The following is a 20,082-nucleotide window of genomic DNA, read 5'->3' as shown; positions in this document are numbered from 1 at the left end:
CCCCCCCCCTTTAACAAAGTTTATAAGTTTATAAAGAGAGTCCTCGAGCAGTTCAGTGAGTTTCTCGTCCTAATGAAATGAACGGCAAGATTCCCGAAACGTTGGCATTAGCAATAGATCATGACACAGTAATAACCCGCAAGTCTTTTGGCACTTCTGAAGAAAATTCCCGTGAAAACCTCAAAAGTTTCATCAGATTATACAACATTTATATATTTAATTTTAATAATAAACTATAAGCTAACAATATCTGTTAACCAGAGATATGTCACAACTGTACATCCGTTAATATTACAGTGTTTGTAGATCGTTGAAGCAGCAGTTTTCGTACGGTTACAAAGATTAAGCAACGCTAAATGTGGTACAGCTTAGAATGGGTGACACTATGAAATTGATTTCCTAATTCAAGAAAAACGTTTTTTTTTTTAATTTTGTCATGTGTATTCTGCAATTTTATGCTAATCGATAATACTTATTTCAACAATAAGATTAATTAGTTTTATAGCTTTCTATTTTCCTGAGAGTATTACATTTATATTATATAAATGTAATTTCTATAATGAGTGGGAAATAACAAATTACATATACGTTACATACAACATATACTTTATATTACCTGTTACATTCTGTTTTATTAAAACAATATAATGCTTATATATTTGTGTTTGCTGGGTATCTAAAAAAACAACAATAGTGATTGTGTAAATACATAAATTTATTCTTATATAATAATGTAAACATTTCAACTCTTGATTTGGATCATCCTCAATACATCGATTCAAATATAATAGTAAAATATCGTGTGTAATAATAAAAATGTAATAATAAAAATGATAATAAAAAATAGTAAGAACTGATACACATTGAAAATTTCTTTTCCAGTATGTAATGGTTCTTACTATTTTTTATTATGCTTCATATTTTGTGCGATTATTACTATATTACATTTGAAGATGATCCAAATCAAGAGTTGCAACGTTCACATTATTATTATACGAGAATTAATTTGTGTATGCACTTATAAGTATTTTATATTACTTTCCTGGCAGAAAAAAAACTTTTATGAAAAAATAAATAAAGAAAACCTACATAGACAAGATCTTATTATAAATTCTTAGTTTTTCGTAAATATTTGTAGTGGGATGTACAGTAGCGTTGTTTGAGGATTTCTTGATTTTTTAAACAAACAACGCCCACTCTATGTCCCACTACGAATATCTATGAAAAACTAAAAATTTCTAAGATCTTGTTTTAATCTATGCAGTTTTTCGTAAAAGTTTTTCCGTCAGGGATTATTTTAAGAATTTGTCATATTTTACATTTACGAAAATTAAAAAAAAAATACCTCTTAAACTTCTTTAAATTTTATAAATTTTTTTTAGAAATTATAGAATGAGAAATCTAGAATGTTTTAGAATTCACAAGAAAAATTCTAGAAAAGGTATAAACTTTCTCAGCACTTTTAAAAAGTGTTCCAATTCCACACAAAAAATTTAAGAAATTTTTTAAAAATTATAAAATTGTTAAAGTTATGAAAAATTATGAATAGATCTCGCACATTTCTTATAGGAAAATGATTCCGGTTACATTGCTGTTTTAAAATGTGTTGTAGTATTTCTTATTCTGAACAAATATTTCCATTGCTTGCATTGCCTGCACAACCACAGAAAATCAGAAGGCAAAATATAAAATACATGAGCAAAATAAGACTCAGCAATAAGGCCCACTTTTAAATTTATTCCTTAAAAAACGCCTAGAATATATGCTTGAAAGATATGTCATAGAAAGTACATAGATGAAAAGGTTCTAGGGAATTAAAATCAGTAGCAACACGTTTGTTTAAGGCAACAAAAACTTGTAATGAAGTATGTGTGTTGTGTATGAATCATTTTTACAAGGGATAAACCACTGAGTGATGGAAAAATTTTAATAACATTTTGATGAAATTTCGTTAACATTGCAATGATTTTTATGTTAGTTTTGGAATATTTTGCCCAGTAATTTCATCAATATTTGATGAAATTATTAATCAAAATGTTTTAAAACAAATATAAAATTCATTGCAATGTTACAAAAATTCATCAAAATTTCAATAAAATTTCATTAAAATTTTAGATTACTAAATTTTTGTACAAAACTAAAAACTTTTTCAAAATACATCTCTTATTTATATTCGTCTTTGAACCTACAAGAATGCGGTTATTCCGTACTGTTTTGTGCAACGCTTATACCAACACACTAACATCCTTCTTTTGCGGTATGAAAACTAGATACCACGTTTATTTGGTGAAACTGTCGATAAAATCATAATGTCGAAAATGGATATGGTACGTGTTCTGCTAATAAGAGCCAATCCTGGCAACTCTTATTAGCACGGACAAACATCGCATCCATTTTTGATACTATGATTTTACGTACCTAGTTCCCATATCACAAAAATAAACGTTGGTGTGCTGGTATTTACATAAAAGCATTACGTTAAAAAAACCCAAATGATCGCTTTTAGGTTTCTCTCTGTTAAAGCAAAGGCCGAACTATGACGATGTTGATAAAACGGATTTTTTAATTTTAAACTGAAAAAAGTATCGATAATAGTGATATCTTTAATTTATAACAAAGAATATAAATATCGCTTGAAGTTTGCACAGTAAAACAATTTAATTACAAAAACGATCAAATAAACGAGCATACGATGATGTTTGATAATAATTGTTTAATACTAAGGTAACATACCAATAATCTATAGACATTTCGACTCACAGAGTCTTCTTCAATATAAATTAAATCAGTTTATTCTATTTAACATAAAATATTGTTGTCTATCGAAAAGAATTCCATGTTAACTATTTCACTATAATTAAATCTGATGGTAAACCATGTCCGTCTTAATAGATGTCCAAATTTTAAAATATCCAAAACAACGATCATCATTTAAAGGCGAGAATCATGTTTACTCCCATAATGTAAGTTTAAAGTCAATTCAAATTAATATTAATGGTATGAAACAATTTTAACAAGATTTTCGAACTGTCCTTATCTGATAATAACGCTCTGAGTCCCAAGGATGACAAGAATGGAAAGTCGTCCTTGAGACTCGATACAGAGCGTTATTATCAGATAAAGACAGTTCGAAAATCTTGTTAAAATTGTTTCATACCATTAATATTAATTTGAATTGACTTTAAACTTACATTATGGGAGTAAACATGATTCTCGCCTTTAAATGATGATCGTTGTTTTGGATATTTTAAAATTTGGACATCTATTAAAACGGACATGGTTTACCTACCATTAGATTTAATTACAGTAGAATAGTTGACATGGGATTCTTTTCAATAGACAACAATATTTTATGTTAAGTAGAATAAGCTGATTTAATTTGTATTGAAGAAGACTCTGTGAGTTGAAACGTCTATAGATTATTGGTATGTTATCTTAATATTAAACAATTATTATCAAACATCATTGTATGCTCGCTTATTTGGTTATTTTTATAATTAAAAAATCTTTAATTTAATTTTTTACATTATCGGTTTATCTCACTTAAACATCTGTCCTTCTATAATATGTTGCAGCGCCATTTCTTGCAAGGTCCTACATCTACCGCTATACGCAATATTGCTCATCTTTACCACCCTTATCTCGATTTGTATTAATAAAACCTAATTCTAAATAATTTTTTCTAAACTTTTAATTTTTCCAATTGCACGATATTGTTTATGCATGTTATCTCTATAGCGAGAGACTTCTTTTTCTTCTTCTTCTTTATATTCTTTTGTTTGGTTTTCCGGCTCACTATATAGGGCCACAATATTCTCATGTGATGATAATATTGTTTTATCCTCATCGAAGCAAAGGCCGGATACACTTACATATTAGTATGTATAGGGTAACTGTCCCTATTATTGTGTTTGTCCCTATTAGTGTTTTTGTATTTCAATAAACCGTAAAGAAAACGAATAAATATGTAAAAGTATCTTTTTGTTAAGTTAAATTATTAACGTGTCAAAGATATTTTATTTTTTAATTGTTAAAGTATGTATTTTAAACATTTTTCGAAAGATATGAGGAATTTATGCGAATCCAGTAATCCTTACCGCAAGATTTTAAGCTTGTCCCTATTAGTGTGCCCAGTATTGGAAAACGTTATATTATAAGTGTACATTGAAATAAGTATAATTGAAATAATTTATGTAATATTATAACTTAAAACAATTAGCTTAAATTTATTATTTGTTTTAACAACTATATGTTAAAATGAGTCAAATGCGGATAAGCACACAAATTGATGGCACATTAATTATTAAGAGCCATCATCGCTTGAAGAACTCATTAATAGAGACAAAAACATGTTTTTTATTTTTATCAAAAACATTATAAAGTATTAACTTCTTTTAGATTAAAAAAATATTATAAGAAAAAGAAATAGTTGAAAAACCGATATTGATTTCAAGCAGATGAAATCTGCTAAAAGCTACAGTATTTAATAATTAATTCAGTAATAAGCAAATTGGTTAAAGGCACATTAATAGGAACAGTTACCCTATATCATAGATCAATTCGAGATGAAGTTCATCAGGAATTAATCACTGCTTTAAGCCTTTTATTGGTTGTTGATCACTTCTCCTTAAGCAGGTTATTCACATCAGATGGGGGGCAATATATATAGATGTGATAAATCATAATCAAAACAATAGTGAAATTTTGAAAAATAATATATCTCTGTAATTATATATATATAATATTATATCTGTCAGAATAGATTATAATAATTAGTAAGGCTCCATGGCTTCATGGAGCACAGATCCACACCAGCCAATCAGCGTCCACTGATAGTCACGTGACGAGTCTCTCTTATTATAAATGGTGCGTTCGGGCAGACGCTATTAGCGCTACTTCTGTCATTCTATCTTCGTTGTTTATTAAACGTAAAACAAGGATAGAATGACAGAAATAGCGCTAATAGCATCTTCCCGAACGCACCTAAAATCTCTAATGCGTGGTCTACAATGGGTAGTAGCAATAGTGGATAATAGCACCACGTGTTTCGTCCAAAGACATAGCCCTAATTTACATCGTAACTTGATACGGGTACTAACTAATAACTTTCTGTTGAATTATTTTAATTTTGGTGATACGCGTGTAACATATATATGATATGAGTATTTAATTAATCATATTGATACATATTGTATTATATAAATTTAATACATCATTTTTTAAATATATATATTGTGTTGAAATTAAGATAATTTTATAGAAAGTTACTAATAGTTAGTACGCATATCAAATGCTCGTCGATGTAAAAGGAGTCACAAAAAATGGACTACGTGATCCGTGTGTTAAAATGGTCAATAAAAATGAAAGAGACCATGGAAGACAATCAGTTTCTATTCCTTTTCATTCAACGGTGTAATGGGAGAGAGAATAAGAGGGAGATTGGCCGTCTTTCACGATCCCTCTCTCATTATTGTCGACCACATTTGAATACTACTTAGATACGAATCGCATAGTCCATTCTGTATGCTTCGGTTTCGCGGACGCTATAACGTGGCGCTATCTGACAGCATCTCAGCGAATGATTTTCCAGTTGAATGTAACTGACTGTAACTGACCTCGTGTGCTTCCGATGTAAATTGAAAAAATTTAATTATAATTATTTAAGTTTCCGGTAAAAAATTTTTCATACATGAATATATATAATATGTATAAACATGCATAAATATTCATAAACATATATAATTATATATGAAATATGTCTATACATATTCATACATTCTTCTTTCTTTTGTAAAATTACTTTTTAGTGTACTAAAAATAATAATATAATAATGAGAAAACATAAAAATAGTTAAAGAGATAATTTTCGTATTGTTTGTTTAAAAAAAAAAATAGAGTTTGGAGAAATGTAAAAAAAATTGCTCATACATAACTATGTATAATTTTATATACAATTATATACAATTGTATATGAGCAATTCTCCTATTATTTTTTTTTAATCACGTGTTGAAGTTTTTTACCAATTTAAAATAATTTTACTCTTCGGAAATTAGTTGACATAAATTTTTATACACAGATGCTAAGCATACATACATAAAGTGTTCTATATATAAATATAAATACTTATGTACATCTAAGTTTTATAGAATATTTTCCTTGAATCATGTTTCATAATTTTTTAGTATTTTGCGTTCGTCATATTTCGACAACTGATCGTTCTTTCTTCCAAAGAAAATCTCGAGAAGAATCGACCATGCTCTTCAGCATCACAAATATGACACAGTTTAATATAGTTCCCTCGGTGCCATACTGGTGTTAAAAAAAAATTAATATTGGGAATTTACAAAAAATGCAGGAGTCCCGTGACTATCTGCGCCTAACGAAACTTACCATCTCGTTTGAACGGGTAAACAAATATGCGCAGAAAGTCACATTGTGCGAAGAACATTTCCGCACGCACAAGCAAAGCGAGTGAGCGGATCTGCTGCCACCGCCGCTCTGAAAGTGTCTTCTTCACACCCAAAGGTTCCCATTATTGATTCGCCCGACGGAAGGTTCATCCGCGAATGTTTCCGCGTTCGCCAGCGCACAACTTATCTATACAGCTTGTCAAATTTTCAAACTCGCTCAAGTGAGACTTTGGATTTGGAGAAAAGCACTACACGGAATTAAGAGAGAGAGAGAGAGAGAGAAACAGAGGAAGAGAAAAAAGAGGAGGAGAGTTTGGTTCGATAGATGCAGTTATTTGAGAATCTAAGATCTGGATGCTCTCTGAAATTGAGTCCAACTCAGAAATAACTTTGCTTCTATTATTAATTTAATTTGTTATAGAAATACCGAGATAGAAGATATATTTACTTTAACTCGAGACACTGATGTTTTTCGAATTATAAGTGATTAAGAGAAAAAGAAGCGCTAATTGGAAGAATGCACCGAGACAAAGAAAGTTTTCACTTGCTCAATTAATTCTTAGCACTTTATCTTACAGAAGAACTTGGATTCATTGTTTTTGTATCTTTCTACTCATTAAGTAGACGCGACGGTGAGGAATTTCTTTTCCTGATGGCATATCGACACCGCACTCTATAAATAACCGTTAGCGATAACATGCGATTTAATGCATTCGCGACAAAGTACTGCACACTCTTTTTCGACGAACCGTCTATCATTCTGATAATTCGATGGAATTATCTCAACTACTTCCCTTGCACGCGAATTTCTTGTTTAAATTTATTTATAAGAACCTTGAATTTACAAATATTAATATATTACATTAATTATTTACCAATTAAAATTATGCATGAATCGAGAGAGAGAGAGAGAGAGAAATAAAAAATAAAACTTTCTGCATTCAATGTCCTTTTTTTCACTCGCACAAGTGTCGTAAATAAATAAAAGCAATTTGTATTTCCACTGCGTATCACGCAAGTTATTTCTACAAACGATTGTCAGCTTTCTGAAGAAGCTTCTGAAAATAAAATTCACTCTTAAGGGGTTACGCCTAATCATGAAGTCGAAAAAAAAAAAGAATTGTCAGGAATTTTTTTTTAAAAGATGTATATATAGAGTTTTGTATAAAAGCTTTATGTTTTTTAAAAGTTTTTATATTTAAAAGAACCTTTCTTGATAAAGTTTTCATATCTTTTATGCAAAAGTATTTAAAACAAAATTACAACAGATGTTTTGGAAGCCGTTTTTCAAAAAGCGGTGGGCAGTGCTACTCGGAATCAGATCATTAGAGATTAAAAAAAATTCAAAAAGATTTAGTTAATATATGAGTTTATCTAGTTTTTAATCGATCAACATTTCGATAAATTGAATTCCAACAAAATGGCAGCTGTACGAAGTTATGATATCGATTTTCATTTAAAAAAAGCAGGTATTTTTTAGTCCATAAAATAAAATAAAATACACATTGAAAAAAGTCCTTCGATTAAAGACTAGATTTTGATGTTTAAAGAAAGTACATAAAGTTAGAGATAGATTGGTGCGGTTTTTGAGATATCTAGTTCACCAACTCTGAAAAAATCGTTGTGAGAAAAACTAGTTTGAAGTTTCAAGTGCAGTTCATACTAAATATTTTTCAACTTACACAAAGTCATTTATTCTAAGTCCATATAGCACACTATATATAATACTTACAAAAAATGTGGTTTTTAAAAAATCGATTTTTTTCTGATTATAACAAGAGAACTTCGCGAGGTGTCAATTTCTAATTTTAATGAAACTTTGCATACATATAGGATATGTAAAAAGAGGAATTTAGAAAATATTAGTTGCGACAGAAAAATGGTTTGAAGGAGTGAAATTAGCCCTTTGTGTAAAACAGTTTTCAGCTTTTTTATTATATCTCGAAAACTATTCGAAATATCAAAAAATGTTTTATAAAAAAGTCTTACAATCATATTAGCTGTATTCATTCACGTCAATAATATTTAAAAAAAGTTTCCAAAAAAATAATTATTAAAAAATATTATTGACGTGAATAAATAGAGGTAATTTTATTATGAAATTTTTATATAAAACATTTTTTGATATTTCGAATAGTTTTCGAAATATAACGAAAAAGCTGAAAACCGCTTTACACATAAAAAGAGTGATTTTATCCCTTCAAACCGTTTTTCCACCGTAATTAATATTTTCCAAATTCATCTTTTTACGTACCCTATAGGTACATAAAGTTTTATTAAAATCAGAATTTGACATCTTGCGAAGTTCCCTTGAACATAACTCCTTAAGACCTTTGTTACTGGGATATTGATCCTTTTGTGCGAATATCAAATTTTCTCGGTAAAGTGTTTCAGTCCTATTGATTTGTTGCGAGAATATAATTCCAACAAGAATACCAACAAGCATAGTAATAAGATTGCCGTGTGAGTGCGTGTCGAAAGCATGATTTGTGCTTGCCCCGATTCACACGTTCGTCCGGTCCTCTGGTAAAGTATATCGTACAAATTTTTTTTACATTCAAGGACATAGAAATCCAATTTAAGACGGATGACACAGGCAAACTAAATATAGTGAAAATTGATCGTAAATTTAAAAAAAAAGTAATTCGTGCCCAAAAAATTTTTGAATTCGCTTATTTATTCATTTATTTAATGTTAATCTTGTTAGTTCAATTTTTTTCTATAATGTATAACATTTATCTCGACATGAGATTTTTCGAAATGCATCTTCTCGCATTCTTCCTTCTTGCATAATTTATAGAAAATCGCTAAAAAGAATTGCGCAATAATTTTTAATTTGTATCAGAACAATTATAATTTTTTAAAAAAATTATTATATTTGAAGGAAAATCATTGCCTATCAAATTTTACGCAAACAAATGAGATATATTACTTGCGATAATGATAAGATAACTATCGCAATTCTTTAATTATATATTTCTATTTAGAAAAAAAAGTCCTTTTTAAATATATTTTTGCGAAAGGAGTGCGCTTTCAACAAATCGGATGTTTGAAAAACTGTTTCAATTAATATCTCCATGACGAATTTCGATAAATATAACTACAATTTCGATCACACATTTCATTTTGGACGCTTTCCAGCAAGAGACACAGATGACACAGTGAATCATTACATCCTTGTCGTTTGCTAATGTTAAACGAAGATGACATACACTGAATCAAAACTGTACATAAATACAATAAAATATTCATTGAATTATGAAAAAATAATGAAAATTGGTTCAATGAATTTTCATAATGATTTAGATTATAAAACTATTTCTAGAATTCATTGCAAGAATAAATACATAGTTGTATAAATGAATCCAGTTATTGTATCAATGAATTAACTAATTAAGTCGGATATTGATTAATGATCATTCATTGGACCAAAAATGAACAAAATTTTTTTTAGTGTGATCACTGTGTCGCTTGCTGGAAAGTACTATTTAACATATCATAAGCACTTTCGCAACTCTCGCAGGGAATGACTATCCAAAAAGGGGATGTTTTCCGATTGGTTAGTAGGTGGTGGATGTTGGTAGGTGAACAAGGCTCAGCAGGGACGCGAGCATCCCTCTCTCGTCAAGAAGAGGTAGTGGTAGCAATCGTTACTCCCGTCTGCTGGTCCGTCTACCAACCCCGCGGGTGGCAGGGCAAATACTACCCCTGCACCCGAACGGTATCCACCTCCATCACGGCCAAGCTTTCACCAATCCCAATGATAGCGAAGATTGCAATCTTGAAATTTAGACGATACACGTTTCTCTCAATTGTCCGACATCTTCAATATTCCGTATTCAGAATTTTTCAGAATCCGACATAAATCAGTGTAAATTGTTAAATATCTGAAGGAATTCCTCTGTCAGCTGTTTAATGGAATCATCTACCGAGCTAAAATGTATTCAAAGATATTTTTAATCATCCTTATATCTTTTTCTTGTCATGGAAAAAATTCTCCATATCTCCTGCTTACGAGGCGAAGCGGCTTTATTCCCTTCTCCCTGCTTACGGGACAAAGCAACTTTCTACGCGAAGCAAGATCCACCTGATCTCCCTCCTGCTGACAGGGCAAAGCGATTTTCCACGCAACAGGGTGAAACGATTCTTTTTCGTTCATTATTGTTATTTTGATAACTGTTGGCTTTATAAACAAATTCTCTACTATAAAATACAATTTTTCTGTTTTAAAACACAAATTCTCTACTTTAAAACATAAATTGTTTTTATATTATTTTTTTTCTTTAAAGCGGAAGATTTATGTTTTTAAAGCAGAGAATTTGTGTTGCCTCTAGTAGCGCACGACTTTCTACGCGAAGCGAGGTCCACGTCACCCCCTCCCTCCCCCTATCTAGGGGTACAATAGTAAAAGGGATCATATTCAACATCTAAAACACTATGGAAAATGATTATGAAAAAACGTTCTACTTTTTGTTTAACAGTCTAATATGAGAGAAATATCGTCTTCCAAAAATTTTTTCTTGTAAATGATTCAGATTTACATAGATAATACGATAATTTAACTAAATGCACTTTGTTATACAAGACTGTCACAGAAAACACATAAAGTATAATACAGTTTAATAAAAATATATAGTTTTTAGAAAGAAATTATACTGTATCGTATTTTTTGCGTTAAATTTTTTAATGCTAAATATGTATAATTTTGTTCAAAATATTCTATCTGCTATTCAGAATTTTGAACTGAGCAATATACACGATGCAAAGGAAAAAGTTAATATTATTTTTATATTGAAAGGCATAGAAATATGCTGCACGCAATTTCTATAATAAACATTTTTATTTAATAAATGCAATTATAGTGAATAAATAATAAATACTTTTTAACATTCGCTTACTATTTATGTAGTAATAATAACATTCTAACAAATACATTTTTAAACAAATTTAAGATTTTCAAACAGTGTGTATGATTATATTAATAGCATAATTGACTATATTTGCATGGTTAAAATAATTATAAATATATAATTGTCCCAAAAAATGCCTATAAAATAGTTATGATAATTACAACTATTTTTTTGTCTCAGTATTGAAATCCAACTATTTGAAGAAATTTGGGAAGACAAAAGATAGACATTTCTAATAATTATGATTATTTTTATATTGGTCAATACAATATAAAAGGAGTATACACACTGCTTTTTATCTTACTTATAAAATAACTCCATTTTTCTTAGTAACAGAATTTGTGTCACGACTAACCAGACATCATTAAATAAAATATAATCTGTCAAACACAGAAAGACCAAGAACTTTCTATTTTACTTATTATTATTCTTAAAGATTAATTGTTAAAAATCGTTATTCGCGAATTATTGACTACACTAAACAAATATCTGAACTTTAAAATATTTCTCAATTTTCGTTTATCGATGTTTCTTTAGCACATTTGTGTGGTTCGGCATAGTCATGGGTATTGGTATACAGTACAATTATATGTGTATATATATCTTCTTACGAATCTCTATCTCGATCGCATCGCGATAACAATCATACTTTCAACAGTTCGCCCGCCGCGCCATAGCGATGTGTCCTATAAATAGAATAAATTTTAAGGGTATCCCACGCGTCGCGAGCGTGACAGCTGCCGCAACTCGACCACGATATCGAGGAGTTGCCATCATGCGTTTTCCACCGTACGCTTATAACGTTTTTCAACGTCAATGCTCCGCAGATATGCGGTGCATAATCTCTATGTATCGTACAAAATGCAATTATGTTATTATCGTAAAAGAAAATGAAAAGAAAAGATTCCTTCCATATTTAGAAACTTTTATCATTATTTACGTCTTGCCCTTTTCCGTCTGTTAAAGAGGCATTTATTGAACGACGATTCCAAGTAAGTTAAAACATCAACCTATATTTTATATATACTATTAAAAAAATTAATTCTCGATAATATCTCTTCATAGAACTTGATTAGAGGAAAAGCATAATTAATTACGATTGTTAATTAAATCTGTCGTTTGGCTTTGAATTTCACTTTCAACATCGTGTCCTCTTCGTCATAAATAATGTGTCTTGCCTGCAATCTTTCAACAGGACCAAATACATGATGATAAGCGTGCGCGCGCGTTTCTCTTTGCGGGTCCGGAAATTGCGACCGAGCACCCTATTTTATTCATAAACGCTCATAAGGCGTACATGCATCGGAATCAATATATACGGCTGCGAGAATGGTTATACATATACTTAAAAGGATTACGTAAAATTCGTTTAATACGACAGCCTCGCATATTCTATTTGATCACATGTATCACATTAAATTTTGTCTTGATAGAATGAGAGAAAGAAAGTATGAATAAGTTATACCGGAATTCTTTGAACGTTAGCTAGGCCCAACATATTGCAAAAAATAAGTTGCACGCGTTTGCCCAGATCTTAATCTTTCCCGGGTAAACTTTAAAAAGGAATCTTTAAAGTAAAAGTAATCTCATGATTTACCCTTCTCTTAATTTAGGTACTTTTCTCTCTTTTTCCCAACATATTTATACATCGTAAATGACAAGATAAAAATTTGTATGCATATAAATTGAAGTATGCATATAAATTGAATATTATTCTTATTTGGCGCGCAGTTCAAATGATTACATATGTAATATATAATAGTATAGATTCACACGAAAATATATTTAAATACCTAAGATCTAGCTTCGACCGTTATAGACGTTATAGATCGTTCCTTACTTGTGTATTCACATTACAGTCTTAATAAATCGTTTATTGTTGATTATTTTTATTATTTATTAAAAAATATCTCGTGTGTATCTTAGGACACACAATGTCCTTAGGATCATTATATTTTCTTTTGTCTATAGACGGTAAAACGTGATAGAGAGAGAGACAGCTGTGTGACTTTGATTTTTGGAATTATTAAACATGGCGAGTGAAAATATTAAAAAGATAGAGAAGGTATATCTTCTCTGTCTCAAGTTGCTGATTCATGAAAAATAATAATTTTTCACGAGCTAGCAACTTGAAATTTTTGTATTCCGATTCCATTCTGTTGAACAGCGTGCATCGGCTGGACTTATTGATTTATTCAGGGGGTGAACAACTACCACCATCACCATTACCACTACTACCAACCGCTACTACCACTACCACCATTGCCACCTCCTTTTTCCCGAGCGACCAACGTTGGAGAGCGTACGTGTCATTGTCCTCGACCACTCTCACTATTTCCAACCCCTAGCGAGGTAACCTTGCAAAATTGCAGCTGATACCATATCTCCGACAAGTTACCGGCGCACTATCTCGTCATACTCGATCAAACATCTAGTGCATGATGTACTAGCGTGACAAAAAAAGGGATTTTTGCCAGTCAAAAATTTGCGTAAAGAATGTAGCAGGATATGTACATGAAAAGTGCCCGCACAAATCAAATTAGACTTGTCATACGTTGATTGTTAGGCCTCAATAAAAGAAACATTTTCAATAAATTTTAATTTTCTATTCTTACTACTGTGACAGTGGCAATAAAAAACATTTTTTTATTATAATTTTTTTCTTTTTCTAATTCACAAAAAATTAAGAAAAGAATCATTGATTTTTTCAATTATCAAGAATCATGTTTGGAAATTTTTAAAGATTTTCAGAATACACGTTCGAATTTTAAAAAATTCAAAAGTTTATCATTGTTCTATATAAAAGCGTTATATATTTATTTTACATATTTAAGTCAATACTTTAAATATATTTAATATTAAACTTATATTATAAATATAGTATGCAATGCTTTTAATATAGAACAATGATAACTAAAGATTTATGAAGTATTAGAATAATATCTTCTTTATTCAAACAATTAAATAAGCGCTTAGTTTTATTATCAGATAATAACGAGCGAATAAAAAAATAGATAATAAGCGATAAATTCTGTTAAAATTAAACAAGCTTATATTGTACCGTTATACTACTTTAAAACATAAATCAGCTAATACAATGAACTATTACACTGAATGTCGCTGCACTTAAATAAAAACGGTGATTATCAGCCAAAAGCGATTACCAATAGTAAATACTGATTATCAATACTAACCAAAAAGAGGACGCTTTAATGTATATTTCTTGAATTAACACAAAAGGTTCAGTGAAAAGGAGTCAAAAAATGTACGTACTGTTGCAGCTTCTGTCGCAAGAGTGCACTAGCGATCAAGCTCACAGCGATATGTGCATGCGAGAAAAGATATTCGTTTTGCGTTTGTAAGCATCATTTGTCCTTTAATATTAGACAACAAGGATGTAATAATGCTAAAGGCCATAGAAAAACTTAAAACGTATGACTTAAGCAGTAAGTGAATCAACATGTAGATTCGCTACTGCTCACGTTATGGTCTTACGGTCTCTACTGTGATTGGTCGATTTGCTTACTGCTTAAGTCTTAAGTTTTTCTATGTGCTACAGCTTTAACAGCGTGTGAACGTGCAAAGCGAACGCATTTAAAGTGAGCAAACCACAGACTTCTATATTTTACACTGGACTAACTTCTTTAACTGCTGCCAAAAATTTGCCAAAGATATACGCATGCTCAAAATAAGGTCCACGCCAGTCCACGCATTTAATCATAGAAAGATATACGACACTTTGAACCAATCATAGAGAGGTATACAACATCTTAATGTCGAAGGTGGGATCTTGAGTGCTTAAATAATTCGATACTACATATGTGATCATGAAAATTGTGTATCGAATTATTTTTCGAACTTTTTAAAACGCAATCCCGACAGAACTATAATAATAATATAATAATTTTAGGCATTTTAAAAGGATCTTAATAATGCTAATAAACTTATTAAAATTTGTAAATAATTTTATTGCGAAAAATATTACCGTAAAAATTATAAAGATAACTCTACACGGTCAATAATACTGATCAGTAATATTGAATCAGTAATACTGACAGTACGCATCAATATTTATAGTATTTTTACAACCTTATACGATCAGTATTATTGACAATATTATTTCACTTTTGTTTTACGTACATTATCTATTACACTGTGACATACTGTGACATGGATTCTAATAAAGCGATATTAATATTCGAAAATTAAAATCCAGATTACTATCAATATTCTATGTCAATCCATCAATATCAACCACACACGGTCAGTAATATGGTCAGTATTTGTTAGTACTGACAGTATTATTGATCGTGTAGGGACACTTTAAGTGTGAAGACATCCGCTCAGCAAGCGAATCTGTGTTTGATTATCCAGCCGCGATAATATTTTTTGCAATAAAATTATTTACAGATCTTAATAAGTTTATCAGCATTACTAATCTTTCCAAGATGCCTAGATGCATCAAATTATTATATTACTACTATAGTTCTGTCAAGATTGCGTTTTAAAAAGTCCAAAAAATCAATTCGGCGTGCAATTTTAATGATGTGTAATATCGAATTTAAACACTTCAGATCCAACTTCGAATATTATTTAAAATATTCTGAATCTTTGTAATCATATGTCCTATATCTCTTTTCCTATATTTTTAAATACCATTATATTCATAATCATTTCACAATGAAGCGGGATTTTAAAATAGAAGCACACACCTACTTGCTATGAACAAAGTAGTCGTTCCATTTTGAATAATTGATGTAATGTATTATCGTTCCTTATCTCAATTAACTCATCCGACTTCCACATTCGTTGGGTAACACATACATTGCGCTATTACACATTTACTCACTTACCTTCGATTACTGTGTTTTTTACAATTGCTGGTCTTAACGGAATGCGCCTTTACTTTGTATGAAAAGGCTTTGCATGATTTCCATTTTGCTCGATTATCATGTTGTTTCATTAACACGTTTCTTTAACTTTTTTTATATATTTAATTCTATATTTAATTCATTATTGGATCATTATAATTAGATTTCTTTACAATATACATGGATTTCTAGATACTTGAATAATGGAAGTTGGTAAAAAATTCTGTTTTTAATTATATATATATATATATATAGTTATAATAAACTTATATATATCTTCAATATTTACACATACACACATATATATATTATATATGTTCCTTTAACTCCTGTGTGGAGGATTTCTAATGAGGTTTCAGTAACAATGGATTTTTTCCGGAATTAGGTTGTTAGCCCAATGTCTATCTCCCCAGCCTAGGGGATCCATATATATATCCACTGATATATGGAATCTACAGTTTAACGTCAAATTCGAACGGCGCTGGTGATCAAAAATCTCTTAATTACTAGGAGGAGCCATTTTCGGTTCCTTAAATACGAAAAATCGCGTATGTGGGGACAGGTGAGATTGAACCCGGATCTACAGATCACGAATTAATCGCACCGAGCGGCCACTCGATACTTTATATATATGTGTATACACACACACACACACACACACACACACACACACACACACACACACACACACACACACACACACACACACACACACACACACAAAAGAGAAATATATATATATATATACGTACACATACATATACATATACAGGAAGAAGGTATTCAAGACAAGTCACCTTATGATAATTTATTTTGTTAACAATAACTTCGTTATTGTTAATAAAAGAAAAGAATACTTCAAACGAGAGAATTCTGTTTCACTTCAAGAGAGATATTGATTATAGTTAGGAAGAAGAGATTTTGATTGTAGTTAGGAAAGATACGGACATTTCAAGATCGCCAACATGTCTTTAAATGGAATGAGATGTTTTTTATTTCTTTTATAATAAAGCATTTTAACAATGAATGGCATACAATGATATGTCATTCAAAGTCAATTACGAAAAAAATCATTTATTTATAAACGAAAAAACCATTTCCTTAACTTACTATTTTAGATACACCATATTATTACATGTTCAAAACAGTATTCTTAAGCATCGATGCGTCCTCTAAAGCAATTCGATGGAATATACTACATTTTAAATTTTACTATTATTAAATATGAAAGTATTATTTAAATGGTCTATTTCAAGTGACTCTTCTTGTATACATACACATATATAATACAATATGCATGTATAAATAAATTCTACATACATATATTCTACATATTTTATATGTTTATATCTTATCGTAATTTCGATTATTCTTTGCTGTTGCAGGAAGCGGTGGCAAAGATGGAAAGGGCAGCAAAGATAGTAATTTACCCTCTGGTCCTTATGCCGGTAAGTTGCATAATTATTTTCTTACATTAATTATAATATTTCAAATATAAAGTTTTTAGTTTTTAAATCTTTTTGCATGAACTATATATTCTTTGTTGACTCAGGACTACTGTTCCTAATTTAATATCATTTTGTGAAGAAGAACTTAAATAGCCTTACAATCTCTCTATGGTATAATGAATCAAGTGTTTATTATAACTGTAACGAAAATTTTATAAATCTTAATCTTTATAATAAACTTTTTAATGGGATTGAAAGACATTTGCCAATATATTTCATTTTAACATTTTATGTACAATACGCGTTACAGGCAATAGCTGTGACGTGATGAAGTATGTTAGAAATCTTTAATCTTAAAGTTTTTCAAATTATTACGTAATAAAGCATTCTAGAATCCAATGTTATGTTTAATATTAAGAAAGTATAAAAAACGGTTATTCTCTTCCTCGGATTTGAAAAAATTGTTTTTCATGAAATTACGATTGCGGATTATATTTTCTACGAAATGTGTAATTCGTAGCTATTCCTAATCACCTTCCTTGATTACTAGGAGGAAATCGAGGAAACTCTCCTATTTCGTCGATATAATTGTACAATCTGTTTTATATTTGGTCCATAACCGAATTTAGTGCGTATCGTGGCATGAAATAACTATAGGATCATGGTGTGTAGGTACTCCAAAATATCGCGGTCTCTCGACACGCTCCCTTCTTCGTTTCTCCTCCGCTGTGGATCTAACGCGTCTATTAATATTCACCGGTTATTTTTGGAAACGAGTGCTTACGGACGCCTGCTTTTTAATGTGCATAAAGTTACACCGTCCCCGCGCATTGAGACATTCAATGAGAGCCCGTGATCACTCCCGTTATGTCAACGTATGACGAACAATCGTCGTAACTTAAATTATGAGAAGATACCAATAACTTTAACGATGTGATACGAATTATTAAAATTTATTAAAAATCAAATTATTAAAAATAAGCAATGTAATGCAAAAAAGTTAAGTTAAAGTTAATTTATTTAATATATACATAATAATTAATATATATACAAGATATTCGGAAAATCGACCGCAGTACTTCGGGAAGTGATTTGGGACCCAAAAAGAAGGGAAAAAAACTTTATGAACATAGGTCCAGAGATAAAACGTTTCCGAATTATAGCCACTTCTTTGTTAAAAAATCATCTTATTTAATTTGATTTAAATACTTGTTTATGTTTATTCTCGATTCTCTAAAACTAAAAATAATGTTATCGTATTTACAAATATCATAAAATTAAAAAAAATAAAAAATAAAATTTAAAAATTAAAAAAAAATAAAAGAGTGATGTCAAGCGTGAATTATGCCTCCACGTGGTGCATCCTGGGTAACGCCAAAATAGAGTCCGAAATGAAGTTATTTATATTAAAACGCTATGAAATACAAATAACTTATGATTATGATTATGAAAAATAAATTACGATTTTTTAAATATAAATGTGGCTATGACTGAATTAATTTATTTCTCGATCTCTGTTTGTATAACTTTTTTTCTTTCTTTTTGGATCCCCAATCACTTTTCGAAGTAAGACGGGCGATTTTCCGGACATTAATATGATAATAATCAATTTAATACTATTATTAATTTATTATATATTGTCTATTGCGCATATTGTTTATTATACAGGGTGAGCCAGTTAAAGCATTTTAGAGAAAAATATTTTATACAAAAGTTGTTTGATTTGGAGAGGAATACAAGATGGTGCCATTGGTTTGACATTGAGGAGTTGTTTGAAGATCGTAAAGATCATCATCAATTTCTTAAATGGAACTCCATATATTTCATTGCATATTCTTATAGCTTACCTCGAGAACTTTCTAAAACATTAAAATAAAATGTTTTTTCATTAAGTACTTTTCGAGTTATAAAGTTTGAAAGTTACAGTACCGCCGGTATTAGCGTCATCAAAAGTATCCGACCAACGTAACGGTTAAAATCTCTTGAATGTTGTTCAGGATCATAACCTAGATAACATTTATCAAGTTCAAGGCCATTGGAAGTTGTTCTTCTTATTTTCATTTTTGCACTAAAAATTCATTTTTACGCTAATACCGGCGGCATTGTAACTTTTAAGCGTTATAACTCGAAAAGTACTTAATGAAAAAACATTTTATTATAATGTTTTGGAAAGCTCTCGAAGTAAGCTATAAGAATATGCAATAAAATATATTTAGGTTTCTATTTAAGAAATTGATGATCTTTACGTGATCTTCAAACAACTCTCCAAAGTCAAATAAATGGCACCATCTTATGTCCCCCTCCAAACCATACAATTTTTGTATGAAACTTTTCTAAATGCTTTGTTTCCGAGACATAAATCTGTAACGATTTAACTGACTCACCCTGTTGTCTAATACAAAATTTAGGACAGAATTAGGTATTAATATTTAATTTTGAATT

At 30.1% G+C, this 20,082-nt stretch overlaps 1 protein-coding gene across 4 annotated transcripts in view; it reads left to right on the top strand.

The window, feature by feature from the left end:
• The window catches only part of LOC108730322 (uncharacterized), a 127,870-nt gene that overhangs the window by 103,536 nt on the left and 4,252 nt on the right, over positions 1–20,082 (top strand). For all 4 annotated transcript variants that reach the window (XM_018459939.1, XM_018459940.1, XM_018459937.1 and 1 more), the window contains one exon: positions 17,578–17,640. In XM_018459939.1, the coding sequence (XP_018315441.1) occupies positions 17,578–17,640 (63 nt within the window). The remainder of the gene's footprint in view (positions 1–17,577; positions 17,641–20,082) is intronic.

This window comes from Mycetomoellerius zeteki, unplaced genomic scaffold, assembly GCF_001594055.1.
Source record: "Mycetomoellerius zeteki isolate Tzet28-1 unplaced genomic scaffold, Tzet1.0 scaffold89, whole genome shotgun sequence".
Lineage (NCBI taxonomy): Eukaryota > Metazoa > Arthropoda > Insecta > Hymenoptera > Formicidae > Mycetomoellerius > Mycetomoellerius zeteki.
This window is presented reverse-complemented; position numbering and strand designations above follow the sequence as displayed.